General features: G+C 39.5%; 1 protein-coding gene across 11 annotated transcripts in view; it reads right to left on the bottom strand.

Annotated features, from left to right (window-relative positions):
* Positions 1 to 229: 229 nt before the first annotated feature.
* The window catches only part of LOC141551272 (phospholipid-transporting ATPase ABCA3-like), a 249,925-nt gene continuing 229,298 nt past the window's right edge, over positions 230 to 20,856 (bottom strand). For 7 of the 11 annotated variants that reach the window (XM_074282726.1, XM_074282731.1, XM_074282725.1 and 4 more), the window contains 7 exons: positions 18,061 to 18,189; positions 17,621 to 17,818; positions 10,811 to 10,998; positions 2,434 to 2,604; positions 1,863 to 2,062; positions 1,401 to 1,474; positions 230 to 572 (listed from right to left, as the gene is read on the bottom strand). In XM_074282726.1, coding sequence (XP_074138827.1) covers positions 447 to 572; positions 1,401 to 1,474; positions 1,863 to 2,062; positions 2,434 to 2,604; positions 10,811 to 10,998; positions 17,621 to 17,818; positions 18,061 to 18,189 — 1,086 coding nt within the window. In that variant the 3' untranslated portion in view covers positions 230 to 446. The remainder of the gene's footprint in view (positions 573 to 1,400; positions 1,475 to 1,862; positions 2,063 to 2,433; positions 2,605 to 10,810; positions 10,999 to 17,620; positions 17,819 to 18,060; positions 18,190 to 20,856) is intronic. The other 4 variants (XR_012484816.1, XM_074282729.1, XR_012484817.1 and 1 more) reach the window with 4 other exon arrangements.

Raw genomic sequence — 20,856 nt, 5'->3', positions numbered from 1 at the left:
TCATGGCTTCCACCTATAATTTTTCCCTCTAAATTCCCTCTGTTCCATTTCTTCCATCCAGGAACTGGCTGCCTGGGAAACTTGGAGGCTACTGGGGCTGACGTAATATTTTCTATATTAACTGCCAAAGGGGCCCACTGCCATTGCATCCTTATAGAGCTGTTGAGTGTATCAGGAAGGACACTGACTGAATGATCTCAGGCTCAAAGAATTCTACTTTTCTGACTTCATATTCACCTACTTCTTGTATATTTTTTCCTCAAAGTACATCTGTACTCAAAATGAAAAGTAAAGTCCCTCCTCGAGGGAGTTCATGGTTTCATTTTTATATGCAGGAATGCACATATACAGTGTCAATTGCTATCTCTATATAAAATAGTGACATACAATGAGATAGGGAAGGCAGTGGCAATGAGATAAAAGTACCATAGGCTGCTCTTTAAGTTTCAAACATCTTTCCCAGCATTTTGTAAATGGGCAAAGCTCAAGAAGATTTGTTCCAGTGAGACTTGACTTATGCAATAGTCATCCAATTTATACTGAGTTTTGACTTCTTCCAAGATGCCAAACACCTGTGGGATAGTAGATACAGTCATAGTTAAGATCCTTGTTATAGGGATATAAGCAGTGCATCCTAAATGTGTCAGGAGGAAAAAGTTAGAGGCTGGTGAAATTCCTTAAATCCATCAATAGACAAATATTAACATGAAGTCATTAAATCCCATTAAATCCCAGAAGTTGAATGATAAGTCCCCAAGAAATACTATTCCTTTTTCAGGTGAGCAACATCTCTAGGACACATACCTATTTATCACAGTATTCAGCTATTTATATAAGGAACTCAAATTAAGTTAAGAAAATTAAAGGCTAAGAAATTTTGTCATAGTAAATTGCAGATGTGAAACTGTAACAGGATGGAAAGATCACTACCCCCCCAAAAAAAGGAATTTCTCTCTTTCCAAAGCTGTGTTTCTCATATTCCTAGATGTCTGAGTGCCATATCCACATTCTGAGGTCCCCAGAAGAGTTCAATGCTTCTTGTATGCTCCTCCTCATGGAAAGTGCCATTAGGCAGCATTCTGAGAAGTTTTTAAAAAATATTAATTAAAGCTTTTTATTTTTTCAAAACATATACATGGACAATTCTTTAACATTATCCCTTGCAAAACCCTGTGTTCCAATTCCCCTCCCCCCTTCCTTTCCCCATGCCCTCCCCTACATGGCAACATTGTATGTTAAACAACAAAAAGAGTGAGAATGCTATGTTGTGGTCCACACTCAGTTCCCACGGTTCTCTCTCTGGGTGTATATGGCTTTCTTTATCACTGAACAATTGGAACTGTTTTGAATTATCTCATTAGTATTCTGATAGCTTAATGAAATCTGCTTCCCACACTCACCTTTGACCATTTGAGGTTCTCTTTAGGCAAATGGTAGTTGACCATCCCTTGGTGCTCATCCTTCAGGACACTGCCTGGCAAAGAGAAAGAAATATTCTCACAAGGAGCAAGGGGTGGGAAAGGATATTTCTTGGAAGGATTAGTTTTCAATCTAATATAAATGCTGTAGACATATTTTTAAAGGGGACCATTTGGGGTGGAGAGAATACAGAAGAGCAGATAATCCAAACTGGTTTTGAAAGACTCTTTGAAGCTGCTTTTCCCTTAGAGCTTCTTTGTCTCCCATGCTGGTTAACTTCTGCCATTAATAGAAAGGATTTTTGTTCCTTGAGAAGCGGAAGGACTTTGGCTACAGTCCTCAGGTGGGGACTAATTTCTTATTTTCAGAGGAATTTACTGGGAAAATCTGTCTGGCCAGAGGACCAGACAGACTTGGGCCCTGGAGGGCCTGAGCTCCAGTACCTGGAAAGGTGTCTCTCACAAATGTTTTGAATGACTCGATTGCTATCTTTTCTTCTTCAGGAGTGAAGCCTTTAATCTTGGCCAGTAGGGTGTAGCCACTCCCGTACTTGCTCTTAAGGTGCTGTGGGCTGCCCATACATTTGAATTCTCCATTCACCATAATGGACAGCTTAGTGCACAGTGCTTCGCATTCCTCCATGCTGGGGAAACAAGAGGGAGGAGGGAGGCGTGACCAGACTTGACAGAATGGCCAGTTCCATTTCTGTAGAGGGGTAGCCAGGACATGGCTAAGGGAGGGCCATAGTATTTAGCATAGTAAAAAGGGTTGGCATAAAGGGGGAGGAGGAGGCCCTCAGGTTTGGAGTGGGAATTTCCCCCTTCTCATCTCATGATAGGACATTATTTCATAGAACTTGTCAAGACCAGTACCAGAGGAACCCGAAGTTCCCTCATCAGAGGGATCTTGCCCTTGCCCACTATCCTTAGCACCAAGAGGCCACAGACAAGGTCACGGAGTCGTGCCCACTCTCCTTCTGATGCCTTTTTGTACCAGGCAAAGGGCAGCGCCTACCTGTGGGAGGTAATGATGACGGCCTTGCCAGTCTGACACATCTCTGTCACTGCGTTCCAGAGCATCCGCCGAGCCACAGGGTCCATCCCAGTGGATGGCTCATCCAGGAAGATAATCAAAGGATCCCCGAGAAGGGCAACTCCAGCGCTCAGCTTACGCCTGTTGCCACCACTGTGAGAAGAAGAGGGCAGAATAGGGACAAATAATAGTATGCCGATCCTCAGTACTCATTGTTCATTGGTTCCAGATGTGTGGAATCCATGATACTCAAGTTGAGTCCCAAATGAATTTTTCCTATAAGGAGTATATTTCTGAAGCCATTCCTCCTCATCTCACTTCCCCAAAGGGACATCTGGGGAGAAACAAGCCAACTCAACTTGGCCCTGCTGGGCTCCTCCCTTCTTGATCTAGGAGCCATCACATTTCTAATCTCCCCCTTCCCCATGCTGTCCTACCTCCCTTGGTGGTGAGGTTGGAATCTGGATGTGGAAATGGAAGCTATATGATCCCACATTCTCTGCTGCCCAGGGATCTCTGAGGTTGAGGTTGCTAGGAGTCCTGGGTCTTCTGTCACCACAATCTCCGCCTGGGCTCTCACTGCTGTTCCAGCTCTTGCTGCTTTTCCTCCTGCTGAGCACACTGGCCATTCCATGCTCCTTGTAGTACTACTGTTTTGGGAGCCAGAAGACTATACAGTGCAGCCGCATCATCTTGTAGGAACTGCCCTGGGACCTACCCATTAATATGCACCACACCTTAGTATTATGGGCTCCAAAAAGACAGTTCTTCACAGTACAACCTTCCTTGAAGAGGAGCTGTCTACGACAAGAGGGCAAATGGCAAAGGCAGTGGGGCCGGGCAATGCCCCTGGATAACTTTACATTTCTACTGACCAACCAAGACAACAATCAAGTGTGGAAGTGCCAAGCAAGCACCAAGGACTGAAGCATTTTTTTCTCATCAAAATGTGTCAAAATACCAAATTCTATGAATTTTGAAGCAGATGAATACTGTATTTCCAAGGCTTTAGGGCAGAACATAAAGGAGAACAAGAATAAGAAATAATGGCCAGATATGTCCAGTGTTTGGCAGCTAGATGGCTCAGTGGAGTCAGGAATCAAATCTGATCTCACATACTCACTAGCTATATGACCCTTGGAAAACCAATTAACCTGTCTTAAGGAAATGGCAAACCATTCCAGGATATTTGTCAAGAAAACCCTGTGGACAGTATGGTCCACAGGGTTAGGAAGACTTTCAGTTGAGGTGGAGGTGGGGTAGAGTTGGGTGGTTCTCCAAGAGTCAAAGAATTAAGTTGAAGTCAAAAGTGTCAGAGAAGTAGTTTGGTTACAAGAGTTTGGGTAGTTAGAGAAATGACAATTTAAAATATATGCTCCAAGTATTTGATTGAATTTTTAATAAGCATTTATTTTTTCATTCTTTGTCTTCCATTTCTTCAGTGAAAAAGAAAAAAAAAAAAGAAAAACAAAACTTTTGTTACAGATGTACAAAGTTAAGCCAAATTCCTATATTGCCTATGTCCAAAAATATTTCTCATTCTGCATCTTGAATTCATCACCTCTCTGTCAGGTGGTGGGTAGCATACTTTATCACCACTGGATTCTCTGGAATTATGCTAAATTGTGGCATGGTTAAAGGTTCTTTTGTTTCAGAATTGTTTTTTACAATCTTCTTATCATAGTATAAATGGTTCTGCTCACCTCACTTTATATCAATTCACAAAAAAGTTTCTCCAAGCTTCTCTGGAACAGTCTATTTTATCATTTCTTATAGCCTTATATTCAAGCACCATTATTTGTCTAGTCATTCTCCAGTTGACGAGTTCTACTCCTTTTCTACTCCTTCCCTACTTCTGTCCTGCAAGTTTCTGGTTCTTTGCTATGACAAAGCTGGTATTGACAATTTTGTTCACATAAAACCTTTTTCCTTTTCTTGGAGTTCTTTGAGGTAGAGTCCCATTGATGGTATGTATAAGTTAGAAACTTTGGGTCATAATTCTAAATTGCTTTCCAGATTGGAAAATAGTGCAAAAATTGTTTTTTGTTTTTATAATCTCTACAACATTTGTCATTTCTTCTTTTTGTTTATTTGCCTGTCTGTTGGGTATGAGAAGTAACTTAAGGGTTAATTTGAATTTTCCTAATTATTAGTGATTTGGAACTTTTCTTTCATATTGCTCTAATTAGTTTAGATTTTTTCCCTTGAGAACTTCTCATTCATAACTTTTGAATATTTTTGTCAATTGAGGCATGGCTTATGGTGTATCATTTTAGTGATGAGCTTGCATGTACCTTCTTGCTTCAACATCATCACCATTCCATTAAGAATAGCTAGCATTTATATCACTTATCCATATTAACTCATTTGACCCTCACAGCACTGTTACCCACTGTGGCATCTAGCTTTCTGTCATAACAAGAATCTAACTTTACATATGGGAAACTTAAGGGATCCTTGGCTGAGGCACAAATCTCCCCAAATTATTCTAATACCCTTTCATAGGCACAAAACTTAAAGAGTATTTTTTTTTATCCCATCATGGCTTCCCTTTAGGATAGCACCAATATATGCCATTAAAGAGAGCAACTAGGGAGTACCATAGTGCAAAGAGTGCTGGGCGAAGAAGACTCCTTATCTGAGCTCAAATACAACCTTATAAGCTGAGTGAGCTTGGGCAATCCACTCAGTTCCTCCTCTGTATGATGGACTGGAGAGAAACATAGCAAACCATGCCATTATCTCTGCCAAGATAGTCCCCAAGGGGGTCACACACAGAGTCAGATACAATTGAAACAAACTGAACAACCACAAAATGCCATTATTGAGAGGCAACTATTAAGCCTGGAGGGAAAGAACATGTCTAGAAGGGAAGAGGACAATTATCCAAATTGTGATTTAAAAGTATAAGCAAAATGTCATTCTGAAATCAAAGCCAAAAAAGTAGTTCATACTCCAGAGAGCAAGACAAGTACTCCTAGAGAAGTTGTATAGTAGCTGGGGTACCTCTAGGTTTGAAGCATTGTGTCAGCACTCATTTAAACCAGAGCTCAAAGGCCTCCACTGATATGTTCATTGTCACTTATCAGTCAGAAGACACATTAATTTGAAACAAAACACATTCAATTGAACAGCATAGAAAATCAATTGATCAGAAAGGATATCCCCATGCAAAAATGGAGTATACTCCCTTCACAGGTCACCACACTACATATTCATACATATTCATCTGAATATATACATATTCAGAAAACACAAGTAAGCAGGGAGCACACACAGAGAGCAAACACTTTGGGAATATCTTATTATCTCTTGGGTTAGTATAAATGTTAGGGATCAGAGGTTCTGATCTATGATGCTACTAAGGGCACTATAGTTGTGACAGAGCTGTACTTTTCAATTTTTTTTTAATTTTTAAAGCTTTTAATTTTCAAAACATATGCACAGATAATTTTCAACATTGATCCTTGCATAGCCTTGTGTTTCAGAGTTTCTCATCCTTTCCCCACCCCTTCCCTAGATGGCAAGCAATTCAATATATGTTAAACATGTTAAAATATATGTTAAATCCAATATGTATAAACCTATTTGTACAATTCTCTTGCTGCACAAGAAAAATCAGATTAAAAAAAAAGAAAGTAAATGAGTAAGAAAACAAAATACAAGTCAATAAAACAAGAGTGAGAATGCTATGTTGTGATCCACACTGAATTCCCAGTCCTCTCTCTGGGTGGAGATGGCTCTCTTCATCACAAGATCATTGGAACTAGCATCAATCCTTATTGTTGGAAAGAGTCACGTTCATCAGAATTGATCATCATATAATATTTAATGTTGTCATGTATAATGATCTTCTGGTTCTGCTCATTTCACTTAGCATCAATTAGTGTAAGTCTCTATAGGCCTCTCTGAAATCATCCTGCTGATCATTTCTTATAGAACAATAATATTCCATAATATCCATATATAATAATTTATTCAGCCATTCTCCAACTAATAGTCATTCACTCAATTTCCAGTTTCTTGCCACTCCAAAAAGGGCTGCCACAAACATTTTTGAACATGTGGGTCCTTTTCCCTCCTTTAAGATCTCTTTGGGATATAAGCCCAGTAGAAATAATGTTGGATCAAAGGGTATGCACAGTTTGATAGCCCTTTCAGCATAGTTCCAAATTGTTCTCCAGAATGGCTGGATCCATTCACAGTACCACCAACAATGTATCAGTGACCCAGTTTTCCCACATCCCCTCCAACATTCATTATTATCTTTTCCTATCATCTTAGCCAATCTGACAGGTCTGTAGTGGTATCTCAGAGTTGTCTTAATGTACATTTCTCTGATCAATAATGATTTAGATTTCATATGATTAGAAATGGTTTTAATTTCTCCATCTGAAAATTGTCTGTTCATATCCTTTGACCATTTATCAATTGAAAAATGGCTTGAATTCTTATAAATTTTAATTAATTTTCTATATATTTTAGAAATGAGGCCTTTATCAGAATCCTTAAATGTAAGAATGATTTTCCAATTTATTGCTTCTCTTCTGATCTTGTCTGCATTCGTTTTGTTTGTGCAAAAACTTTTTAATTAAAAATAATCAAAATTATCTATCTGGTGTTCAAATTATGAGTTCCAGTTCTTCTTTGGACATAAATTCCTTCTCCTCCACAGATCTGAGAGGTAAAACTATCCTTTGTTCTTCTAATTTGCTTTTATTCTCACTCTTTATGTCTAAATCAGGAACCCATTTAGATCTTATCTTGGTATGTGGTTTTAGGTGTGGGTCTTCCATACTAATTTCCAAATTTCCCAGCAGTTTTTGTCAAATAGTGAGTTCTCATCCCAAAAGCTGGGGTCTTTGGGTTTGTCAGAAACTAGATTATTTTGTTCTGTGAACCTAACCTATTCCACTGATTGACTACTCTATTTCTTAGCCAGTACCAAATGGTTTTAATGACTGCTGCTTTATAATATAGTTTTAGGTCTGGTACATCTAGGCCACCTTCATTAGTTTTTCCCCCCCTTTAATTCCCTTGAAATTCTTGACCTTTTGTTCTTCCAGACGAACTATGTTATTATTTTTTCTAGATCTCTTCAATTCGTTTAGAAAAAAAATAACCTTTTTTTTTAACTTAAAAAATGAAAAGAGGCATGCAAAATATGAGAAAACACTTAATGGGGAAATCACCAATCTCTATTATTGCTTTTGAGCAAGTATGTCTACTATAGCTTGCTTTGTTAAGTATAATAAATAAAAATAAATAATAAACAGGACTTGTAGAACTTTTCTATTTGACTTTGTAAAAGCAGAAGGTGCTACTGGTGGTATCTATTATTGTTATTTGCAAGGAAATGGCGATGATGTGGTTATGATGTGATGTTGTAATGTTTTATAATTGTTTATAGAGCTAAACAACCCAATGACTTTGGAGAGGCTGAATCAGAACTGAGTAAATTCACAAAAGAAATGACTGGCTAATCTCTCAGTCTTTTCTTTTTTGTTGATAAATAAGGCAAGAATGCTTTGAGGTGTCAGGTAGGGAGAAATTTCATCTGTCTCTCATCTGGTTACTATTCATCTGTGAACACAGTATTTCTGTTTCTTCCCTGATATTAAGCCAACTAAGTATTCAGTGATAGAATTGACAGAGTCACAACATTGTGAATGAACTAAAGGATCAGAATAACTAACAGAGGTCCTAGCAGCCCAAATTGGCAACAAAATCCCCCAGAGGTGGTAGCAGTGGTCAACAACAGAGAAAATGTCTACAGATGAATGTGGACAGTCATATGAAAATGGTAGTGGCTTTAAACATTCTGACTCCTGGTGATGGAGAATGGCAGAAAGGCAGTGATCCTCAGAGCATATCATAGAGCTGTCAGTGTAAATGGGAGTTGGGAGTGTGAGCAAAGAAGAGCTGCTAATAACTAAAGTTTAAAGAATCTTAAAGTTTATAGAACTTTCAAGTTTGTATGTATGTTTGACATATTGTGATCCTCACATCACTCAGTAGTAGATACTTCCAAACATTATTTTATAGAATAGGAAACTGAAGCTGATACAAGCTAAGTGATCTTCCCAGGCTCACACAGATGGCAAATACCAAATCCACCTGAGACACTACCACGTGAGAGCTCAAGAAGATCTGGCTGGCTGGAATTGGACTAGGGTGTGTGTGTGTGTGTGTGTGTGTGCGTGTGTGAGTGTGTATGACTTGCACACCTAAATGCACTAAAACCACTCTGTCTTTGTTCTAGGGGTAGGAAATGGCTTGTAGCTGAGTAAGGGCCAGAGCTGAATACTTTGTGTTTCTTTTCCATGCAATGCATTTAGTTATGTTGGGAAATCATGCAGTGGTTCAATTATGGCATACCAAGCAGTGGTTCCTCAGTGTTACTGTAAAGAATAAGGGAGTTTATGTTCAAATCAAGTGTTTTATAATGCTTGCTCACTTGGGGCTTGGTCTCCTGATTTACTATGGTTCAGACCACAGGAGTTTCCTTTTCCATTGCATTAACACACATTAGGGAGGTTTGCTGGAATCAAGAGAGGGAACATAAAGTGGGACCTCCAATATATGGTACATTATAATACAATACATAATAGTACAGATGTTTAAACCAAATCTCAGGAATGGGTGAGCTGCAGAAAACATTGCTTAGTCTAGGATAGGTCAGGAAGAAATCTATCATGCCTATCAAGAGATCTATCATACCATGGAAGAGGTGGTGGTTAGTATGTGAAGCTGTTGTTGGCTGGTGATTCTCTTCTTGGCCAGGGCACTAACAATTGGCTAGTCATGGTAAACCTGAGCTACTGAGGAATTCTAGGTCTCAAGGGCAGGGGCTGCCTTTTGCCTTTTTTGTATCCTTAACATTTAGCCTAGTACTTGGTGCATATTTTTGTACTTAATAAATATTTAAAGACTAACTGACTAACTATCCCAATTCAACTTTCCTTGCCTGCTTGCAACTGTTCTGGTTCTATTAAACCTGAGACAGTCTATCTTATCTTGTTTCGCTACTATAATTTGTGCTGAATTCAGGATGTTTGGTTTACCTTTACAATTAGTATTATAGTCATTTCTGAGTATGTAAGAAGCAAAGTGGTATAATAATTACATCATTTGTATAGCACTTATTCTAGCTAGACACTAGGCCAAATACTTTGTAATTATCATCTCTTATAATAATATGAAATGTACTGGATTTGGAGTTCAAAGATCTGGGTTCAAATTACATTTCTGCTACTTGAGATCTGTGAGATGTCCGGCAATCAATCTTCCTCCAGCTCTGAATACATAAAGGAAAGATAAGAGAGTGAGCATTTGCAGAACATCTACAACATGCCCAAGACTGTGCTCACTGCTTTACAAATATTACCCTGTTTGATTCTCACAGCAGCCCTGGGAGGTGTTACTGTAATCTACATTCAACAGTTGAGGAAACTAAGGCAAAAAGAACTCAGGGGTCACACAGATGGTAAATGTCTGAGGCTGGATTTGAGTTCAGGGCTTCCAGACCCAGGTCTCTCTCTGCTGCATCACCGGCTGCCTCTATAATTCTACCATCCTAGGACTTAAGGGTCTACTTTGCCTATTCCATTCTTGTGTCCCCTGAAGGCTGGAGTGTCACAGTTCTGTCTCAGTGTGGAATAAGAATTCTCTGAATTCTACACTAAGTTTCAAGTAATCAGCTTTATAGGGACAGGATCAGGGAAGGACAACCAGAAGAAAAAGTGAAAAATATCTGAAACTTCTGAGGGTTTGCTAAAATTAATGAGTTGCCCCAAGACTAGAGAGTTCATTGGAGGTTTCCAAGTGAAGATTGAATGACAACTTGTTTTTGGGGGGCAGAGTTCTAGAATAGATGTGGAATCTGGAAGAAGGTTCCTTCCAATTCTAAGATTCGGTAACCTGTGGCCATCAATGCCCTATGGCTGCTTATACCACTAACACTGCTGCCATCTAAACCTCAAGCTTGTTGCTTAATCACTCTTATATTGCTCATGAAAGAGGAAACTGTAGATCAGGAGGGCTCCTGGGATACTCCCACCAGTCTGGGCAATGGGCAGTTCTGCTGAACCCTCATCCACATCCCGGGGCATAGTCACAAAAAGAGCCAATCAGAATGTCCTTTATGGAATGGTAATATGACTTGTCAGATAATCAGATGCTCTTTGCAGCTCTCCTATTCCTCAAACTGCCCCTCCTCCTTTCTGTCTGAAGCCAGGATTGCATAGCTAGTGTGCAGAGGTCCCTATGTCTAGAGTTATGGCTAAGAAAAAGGCATTCTGAATTATTGTAACGTAATGGTTATTGGAAGGGAAGAGGCTGCCAAAGCCCAGGGTCTCACCTGTAGTCTTTCACAAGTTTGTCTGCTTGGGCCATCAGGAGCAGCTTCTGCATCATATTTTCCACATGCCATTTGATTTGAGGCATGGGAATGCCCCATATCCGGGCATACATGGTTAAAGTTTCCCGTCCTGTCATGTGCTGCAGCAGGGCATCTAACTGAGGACAATAGCTGACTTCTCCCTGCAGCTACAAGGAGAGAAAAGCCCTTAGGTAAGCAAACGCAAGCTGGCTACTAAACAAAACCTTATTTGAATCACATATGTTCCACAAGGCAAAGGATTCAGGCATTTTGATCCACATTCTAGCTCAAGGTAGCAATTTTTTTTAGTGTTCCTGCCAGGGCTTTCTGCTGCTGCCAAAGCTGCCAAAGCTTTGTATTGGGAGCCTGATCGGGCCCATGGGCTTCTCAAATTTTTTCTACTCACAACCCTTTTTTGCCTGAGAAATTTTTTTCCTCGACTTTGGATATATGAAATAGGTATACAAACCGAACATTTGCTGACAATAAATCATAAATTTGTGCCCCTCACATTCAGTTACATGACTCCATAGGGGGTCACAATTCATAGTTTAAAAAAGTTTTGTTCTAGGGAGCAGTCATGGCCAACAGGTAAGAGGAGGGGTGTGATTATTGTAGAATGGTGCTTTCAAGGTGTGTGTGTGTGTGTGTGTGTGTGTGTGTGTGTGTATGTGTGTGTGTGTGTGTGTGTGTGTGTGTGTGTTGAAGATATTTAATATTTTGCTAGCACTAATTTCTTGTAAGAGAATATTAAGATTAATGGCTTTTTTAAGACTAAGGGGACCAAGGATATTTAATTAGGGCTTTTCATGAGTTCTGGAGACTAAGGAGGTAATGGGGCAGTTTTATATCAGTGTATATGAGTCTTTTCTAGGAGGATCCATAATAGATTTTTAGATCCTGTTTCCTTCTCACCTAGTTATTATGCCAGTTCCCTACCTGCTATTCCTGCCCTCTTCTACTGCCTTTCCCATCTACCTATCCTATCTATATCTATCATATAGATATAAGAAAATATATCTATTTCCATCTATATAAAGCTGCCTGGGTAACCTTTCTATTGAAGCATTAAGATGATGTCATTCTTTTGCTTAAAAAATAGTCACTCAAATACCAAATAAAATACAGATCCTCTCATTTTAATCGCTCCATAATATACCTCTCCTTTACTTTTCCAGCTATGGTCTGATAAGACTTTCTGTCTTGTTTGTTCTTGTACTGTTACCATATCTGTATCTTTATTCACACTTTTCCCCATGACTGGAGTCACCCTTGCCCTCTCTCTGCTTCTTTCAAGTACTATCTCAATTATTACTTAGCCTTTAGTACAGTGCCAGGACACATAATAGGTATTCCATAAAACCTTGCTGACTTGACTTGTCTTGACCAGCATTATCAAACATTGTTATTCCAATAAGGAACTGAATGTAAAGGAGAAAAATGCTCAGATAAAACTGCAAAACCCAAAACTTTATAGGAATAATTTGGAAGTAAATACCTGTCAAAATATTTTGGAGATAACTTGTTTCCCAGAGGTAAAGTTCAGCAAGGAAAGTGTGCCCAAAGGTTTAGATAACAACAATCCTTTGTGCTCTGGATAATCTCACTTTCTGGCAAAGGATAATCCAGTCATGACCCCTTTAAGCCAGGTGTTCACTGAGGAAACTCTCCTATTTCCCAGGGACATGAGAGCCAAAAGCAAGTGATCCATCACATCTTTTTACTTCCTCACAATACGTTTATTGCAACAGCTAAGAGAATGGAACCAAGTACTGCACTCCTATTCCCATCATGCTAACTCTCATTCTGTACCCTGCTATGAGACAATCAATAGGGAGACAGGACCCAGAAATGTCCATGCATGAATCTGTTGTGAGAATTGCTACTCAAGACATAAGAATGTTTATGTAATGGTCCAGCCCACTTTTATGTACATGAAGAACTGCCTTTGCATGTTAAACTCTCCTTAGGAGGTCTTCTGCTTGCAAGTATTTTCCTTACTTTGAAATCAACTAAACTTCTATTTGATTCCCAACTTTCCTGTTTCTAGCTTACTTTGCCAAGTTCTGGCCAACGATAGGCTAGAAGCTACTTTGGGCTGATAGACCACATGGGAGGAAAGTAAGTTGGAAACAAGATTTATGGCCTTATTCAGAGGGAAATACAACATTACAAGTATCACAGACATTTGATGGGATGTGACTTGGGAAATGGCAGTGAAGGAAGTGGGGGGGTCAAGAAGGAGTAGAGGCAGCAATCCACACATATTCTTCTAACATTTCCCTTCAAATAACTTTAAAATAAGGTGTCAAATAAAATTCTAGAGAAGTACAGCCAATAAAAGGTCAGAGTGAGGCATTTTGTTAGGCTGAGACATTTTTCAGCCCAAGACTACTTAGGAGATTGGTAGGAGGGGATCTGAGATGCTGGGGAAGGGGCTAGAGCAAGTGTTGCAACAACACTAGTGGCAGGTCTCCTGGGTTATCAGTAGCAATAGCAGCAGCAGCAGCAGCTGCAAAAGCAATAGCAACAACTTTCTTTTAGCCCAGAGATGGTAAAGGGATTGGACAACTGGCCAAAAGGAGATTATAGGGAACGCTGAGCCAGCACTGGGTACAGGACCAGATATTGTTTGTCAACCCCATTGCCCATATACACTTCTGGGGCACAGTCCCAAGGCAGAGATGAGTGTTTGTGCTGGGTCACAAGTGAATGGGGACTCTGGTTGTAGTTCCAGGGTAGAGAGGAACACTAGCATTTGTGGTTGCAGAGGAACAGGGGCTCTTCCTGGACAAAGACAGAGTAGAGACCAGGAAAGCAGTGATTACTCTTCTCCAGGGCAATATGATGTTGGAAACATTGAAAACTTACAGACCCCCACAACTAGCTGTGAAAATAATAGTGCAAAAAATCCCTGAAGCTCGGGACAGTGCCTCCCCATCCCCAGCCTAATTTTAACATAAAATTCAAAGTGAAGAAATACACTAGAAAAATAAGCAAACTAAAACACACACACACACACACATACACACACACACATATGAAACCTCCATCATAAAAGAGATGTTTAGCTGTTATGGTGACAAGAAGATCAAGAACAAACTCAAAAGAAGAAAATGATATGAAATTAGCTACAAGCCAAGTCTCAAAGAAAAATGCAAATTGAACACATTCACAAGTAAAATTCCTGAAAGAAATAAGAATGGTTGAAGAAAAATTGAGGGGAAAATGAGTGATGCAAGAAAATTATGAAAAGAAAGTTAATAGTTTGGTAAAAGAAGCATAAAAAACACTGATGAAAACAACACCTTTCAAAATAGAACTGGCCAAAACCGCACAGAAAATAATTCCTTAAAAATTAGAACTGGTGAGACTTCAAGAAACCATCAAACAAAATAAAAAGAATGAAAAATAAAAGAAAATGTGAAGTATCTCACCAAAAAACAAAACAAAACAATAGCAACAACAACAACAACAACAACAACAACAACAACAACAAAAAACTGACCTGGGAAACAGATTGAAGAGAGATAATTGAAGAATTATTGGACTACCTGAAAGCCATGATCAAAAAAAGACTGTATATGTCATATTTCAAGAACCTGTCAAGGAAAATTGCCCTGTTAGAACCAGAGGATAAACTAGAATTGAAAGAATCCACTGATCTATCACTTCTTGAAAGAGATATGAATGAAATGAAAACTCCCAGGAGTATTATAGCCAAATTCCAGAGCTCCCAAGTAAAGCTCCAGAGCTCCCAAGTCAAGGAGAAAATGCTACAAGCAGTTAGAAAGAAATAATTCAGAATCAGGATCACACACGATTTAGTAGCTTCTACACTAAAAAATCAGAGGGCTTGAAATATAATATGCTAGAAGGTAAAGAAACTACTATTATAACCAAGCATAACCAAGCAAGACTGAGTATCATACTTCACAGGAAAAATGAATATTTAATAAAATAGAGGACTTTTGAGCATTCTTGAGAGTAGAATAGAGCAGAATAGAAAATCTGACTAACATCAAAAAGAAATCATGAGAAATTTAATAAGCTTAAATTATTTATATTCATCTGTGGAAAGATGATATATATATATATAATTCCTAGGAACTTTATCTTTTGTAGATCAGTTAGAAGTTTACATTGACAGAGAACATGGGTGTGAGTCAGTCATATTGGGATGATTTAAAAAAAATTAAGAGGTGAGATTGAGGTATGTATTGAGAGAAAGGGAAGGGAGAGAAAGAATGGGGAAAATATTTCACATAAAAAAGGTATGTAGGGAAGACCTTTGACACTAGAGGGGAAAATGGAGATTAAGGAGCTTAAACTTAACTCTGATTGGATTGTTTCAAAGAGGGAAAACATATACCATCCGAAACCAAATTAACTTTCTTTCCCCCTAAACCATCTTCTTTTTCTAATTCCTGATACTCAAATCTTACCAGTCATTATGGCTTGAAACACAGGGGTCATTTCCAACTCTTCATTCTCTCTCAACAGCTCACATGCAGCCTATTACTGCCTCGTGTTGATTTTATCTTTTTAACATCTTTCATAGGACCCCTGCTCTCCTCTGACATTGCTACTCACCTTAGTGGAGACAGTCATCACCATGCATGGACTATTGCAATAGCTTTCTGGTTGGTCTTCCTGTCATAATATTGCTTTACTCAAATCCATCCTTCCCTCCTAAAGTATGGATCTGATCATGTCATTCCTCTACTCAATAAATTCCAGTAGATCCCTATCACCTCCCGTATCAAATAAAAAAATCCTGCTTTATATCCTCTCCCGTCTTTTCCAGTTTTCTACCTTACACTCCTATCCCACCCCTATGGATTCTGTGATCCAATAGCCCCTTCATTCCAGTGCATTTCTTCTGCTAGTCATCTCCAGATTTTCCTGCATACAGCTTGTCCATCAGCAGTTGTTTGCATGTTGTGCCTCCCATTAAACTATGAGCTTCTTGAGAGCAGAGATTGTCTTTCACCCTTCTTTGTATCACCAGTGCTTAGCATAGTGCCTGTCATGTGTCTAATAAGTGTTTATTTACTGACTAGTTTGCACATCCTTGTAAGTTCCTTCTAACTTGCATCCATATGTGAAGTACTAGGAACCATGAATCTAACCAGCATGTGTAAACAGTCAAACAAGGAAAGTTAGAAAAAAATTGAGTATGTAACATTTTGGCTCACTTGTTGTTCAGTCATGTTTGACTCTCATTTAGGATTTTCTTGATGACGATACTGTAATAGTTTGCCTATATAAGATTTAATTTTAAAATTGTAAGAGATCTTAGAAATCACTTAATTGAACTCCTTCAGAAAACTGATGGCCACAGCAGTGATATGATTTATTCAAAGGGACACAGCTCTTTAATGGCAATGCTCAGACTGGGATGTAGGTCTTTCAACTCTCAGTCTATTGCTCTGTGTATAATGGAATATCTTTGAAAAGTATCATATTCATATAGAATCATATAAGAGGAATTCAGCTCTTCCTTTTTCTTCATACTGCTATAATAATTGTGATCACTGTTGCCTCTTGTCCAGAGTGTGGCAGCAGTTTCCCAACTACTTTCTATGTATCCAGTCTATTCTCACTTCCTGTGTTGCAGCCAAAGGAATCTTTTTAATGCATCATTCCAAGGATATAAAATTCTTCCTTAAAAATATTTAATGACTCTTCATTATCTACTGAGTAAGGTATAAACTTCTCAGTCTTTTCATTGAAGGAGTCTATATTAGCTTCAATTTATCTTTCCACTCTTATCTCACACTATGTTCTTCTACACACTATTTTTTCAGCCAAAGTAGATCTTTCTTGTCCCTTTCTCTCTCCATCTCTGTGACTTTGCTCATGTTGTTCCTCCAAGTCTAGAATGACTGTCCCTTTCATCTTTACCTATTTTCATCCCTTCTCTTCCCTCAAGACTTCATCAGGGCATATTTCCTTTTAGTTGGAAGTGATCTTTTGAATCTCTCACTACTTTAGACCTCTCCTTTGCCAAATGATATTGCTATTTGTGTAAATCTTTTTTATTAAACTGTAAACTCTTTGAAAGTGCTTTGCAACTGTACTCCTTAGGTCCATGCGACTATTGGACCTTTCCTTCTGATTTGTAGCTAAAACTTTCCATATATGTTGTTGTCAACCTCAATTAGAACACAAGTTCCTTAAGAGCAGGGACTATCTTGTTTTTCTCTTTGTATCCCCTGTGCTTTGCACATAGTAAGCATTCAATAAAATATTTTATTCTTTAATTTATTCACTTGTGCTAGGCACTTAATTTTTCCCAAACAGAATGGAATTCTTAGACACCTTTTATTAATACAAGTTGATCTCTCCATATCTCTTCAGCACCCAAGAGGGACCAAGTCTATTTGGATTCTAGTTTGGACAAACAATGGGCTTGGGAATACAACAATTGAATATAAAAGAAAGTCCTGTAGACAACTGTGAGGCTCCTCCACCCCAGCCCTCCAAAATTAGAACCAGATTTAACTATTAGTTAGGCTAAACCTTTTGAACAGAACCCATCTTGGGGCACTCTGATTCTGACACTTGCTTTCACACTCCAGAAAGCTATAAGAAACACTCTGCACTCACACTTTCAGGGAAAAACTGTTTTAATTTTCTATCAACTATTCCTAAATTTCCATCACTAGTTTAGCACCTATGTCTTTCATTCTCCTCATTACAGTTTCCATTATTACTTGTTCATTGATTGCCATCCTTTCTATCCTTCTGGGAAGTGTGTTTCCCTGGCCCTGGGGAGGATCTTACCACATTGAGGTTACTGTGGATGTTCTTTCCGTTGATAAAGGCATCTCCAGATGTGATGATGATTTCCCCAGTCAGCATTTTGAAAATGGAGGTTTTCCCAGCTCCATTGAAGCCTAGTAACCCAAAACACTCTCCTCTCTGGACTGTGAAAGAGATTTTGTTCACAGCAATGATAGATTTCAGCCTATGGATATATACCTAAGAAACACCAAGAAGAAAGTCCACATATTTCCTATGAATCATGAAAAACAGGACTATCAATCCTTATGTAATAACCATCACCATACCTCCTAGGGCAGTAGGAGCATTCTCCCCCCTTAGCTCAAGCTACTTCTCCCCAACCTTATGGAATCCAGGGACTAGCCACTCCTCAATCAGTTACATATATGATGTGCCTCCAATGACCAAGGTCCAGGAGAGCCCTGCTCATTTGGCTTTACCTTTGTGAGTTCTTTAGCAATTAAAGGGGTAGCTTGCAGTAATTCTTGAAGTGAGTTCAGGATTCTTTCTCTTTCATTTTCCACATCAGGGTCTTTGAAAATCAAAGATGTCTCAGTTTGCACGTGTGACTATTTCAGAGAGAGGTAACACAGACATGAATGCTTTTCAGGCATTTGATTATCCTGAGGGATAGATGGGAAAAGTGGCTAAAAGGCTGGGGATGAGAAGGCAAAACAGATGTATTGAGTCTTGGGAGATATCAACTAAGTAGCTCTTGGCTACTTTTAGAACATTTTTCACCTCTTAGTTAAGCTGACTCCAGACTTCCCAAGGACAATCAAAACATTGGAAAATTAGCTCAAATGTGATCAGGAAATTCTGGAAATAGAAACTTTACTTGGCATTCCATGTAGCCTGATGCATTTTTGCATCAAGAATATAGTAGTACAGTTTTAGGAAAAGAAAGCTTATATGAGGCCTGAAAGTGTCAAGTAGCAGAACATAGAAAGGTATAATTTTCTTAACTATTCTCTCCGGGAATTTGCCCTCAGGAGGACAAACATATTTACAATCAAAAGAACAAGTTCCTGTCCTGCCTGTATTGTGCATGACAATAGGAAATAATGGATTTATTTGGGTAGCATGATTTTTGTGAAACCCAGTACTATCCCACCACCACTCATGCTGTGAACAATCTGTGTGTGTGTGTGTGTGTGTGTGTGTGTGTGTGTGACAGAGACAGAGAGACATAGAGACACAGAGAGATACAGAGACAAGAGAGATACAGAGACACACAGAGAGACATAGAGAGATACAGAGAGAGGGAGACAGAGAGACAGAGACAGAGAGAGAGACAGAGAGAGAGAGATAGAGACAGAGAGACAGAGAGAGAGAGACAGAGAGAATGCCAGAGTCTATACACTGGTAAGAGCTCCTAGGAGAAACAGGGTAAAGGGTTTTCTGATTTCCTTTCTCTCTTGCCAGTGACTTGAGCTTCCACAAAGCCCCATGCCACTGATATTCCAGAATCACACTACTTTTCTTGGAGAGCACATGCTGAGAGATTGAGACTTCTGTCCCACTCCCCAGACCTTGAGATTATAGCTCCTTTTTCAGATATTTCCATGAGGAATGATGTTGAATGGGACCAGTTAAGATTTTACACAAAGTCTCTGAGTTGGAGTAGGTCAGAAAAAATTAGGCCTAAATTTCAGGAAGTCATGTGATTCCTATTACCAGAGAGCTATAAGGCAGAAAAAGTCAAATCCTAGGCCTAAACTTCAGAAATTCAGTGACCCAAAAGAAATGGACAGAATTGTTGGCCATTGGTCAATGGTTTCTTCCTTTTCAGTCCATCCAATGAATTTAAAAACCAACAGGAAGGGGGTGGGTATCGCCTCTTTTCTGCTACATAATCCATCCTGGTTCTGGCCCAGGGCCGCACACCAGACTGGACTATCCAGTTGATGTGCTTGGGCCTTTCCTAGAAAGGACTCCTCTAGTGCTTTCTGTTTGTATCTGGAGATGCCTCCGAGGTCTAGCACCCAGCCCCATACAAGCCCCATACACCGTCACCAAGAGCCCAATCGCAGTATTCAGTGCCTCCCATGGGACAAAGCCTTGTCCTGGGCCCGAGGACACAAAGACGAAAAGCGGCAGAGTCCCGGACCTGGAAGATTTAGCTGAGCATTTACCAGAATAGAAGCTAGGCTATGACTGGGAGTTCAGACTGAGCATTAGACAAGATTTGAAGAAAGAGGGATCAGTATAGGCTGCAGGCCCTGCTATCATCACAAAAGGAGTTAGCTCTTGAAGGGAAAGAATTCAGTAGGTAGAGGTTGCTGCAGAGGGCTCCAGGTGCTGGGTTAGGTTAGGCCAATTTGTGTTTGGCAACAGTGGGAAGGAAAGAGAGCGAAGGGGAGAGGCTGAGTAAGAGCCCAAGCTTGGCTTCCCGTGCCAGGGGATTGGCAGGAGAGGTAGAAATTGTGTTTCAGAGTCTCTTACAGAACAGGAATTATAAGCTCTGTGGGTGGTTACTAGCTCTAATCACTTACTATTTAACTATGGACAAGCTACCTAATTTCTCTTAGTCTCAGTTTTATTAAATGTGAGATACTATTAATAACATTGGTACCAACTTCCTCAGAAGGTTGTTGTAAGGAGATCACTTCATAAACTGTAAAATACCATAAAGATAGGTCATTCTATGCAGTGAGCATGGAGGTATTTCCCTCCTCCTAATTTATGGGTGATCCTTGAGGCACATGGACTACAAGGGATCTACTTCCAGTTTTAAGAGGGAATTGGAAGATAATAATGAAAGGAGATAGAGATGCCAATCTGTAGGGATCCACATGTCATCCATGGGGAACTATGTGCACTGAGCTGCTGGTGACAGTGAAATAAAAGGAGAGAAATATATCATGCAGACTCAGAAGTCATTAGTGAGTTATATGGAAAGAGAGGTTTACTGGTACCATGAACTCTATACATTGTGAAGGTCTGAGGAAAGATAAAAATCTCTAGCCACCGTGAGTTCTTTGGAATACAGGGCCTACTGAGAGGGAAGAATTGATTGATTCCCTATCAAGATAAGTAACCAAGGGGCAGCTAGGTGGTGCAGTGGATAGAGTACCAGCCCTAAAGTCAGGAGGACCTGAGTTCAAATCTGGTCTCAGACATTTAACACTTCCTGGCTGTGTGATCCTGGGCAAGTCACTTAACCCCAATTGCCTTAACAACAGCAACAACAACAAAAAAAGATAAGTAACCAAGACTATATATGTCCCTATAGG

Source organism: Sminthopsis crassicaudata, chromosome 1, assembly GCF_048593235.1.
Source record: "Sminthopsis crassicaudata isolate SCR6 chromosome 1, ASM4859323v1, whole genome shotgun sequence".
Classification (NCBI taxonomy): domain Eukaryota; kingdom Metazoa; phylum Chordata; class Mammalia; order Dasyuromorphia; family Dasyuridae; genus Sminthopsis; species Sminthopsis crassicaudata.
The sequence above is the reverse complement of the archived record's forward strand: the minus strand, read 5'-3'. Positions and strand labels throughout refer to the sequence as shown.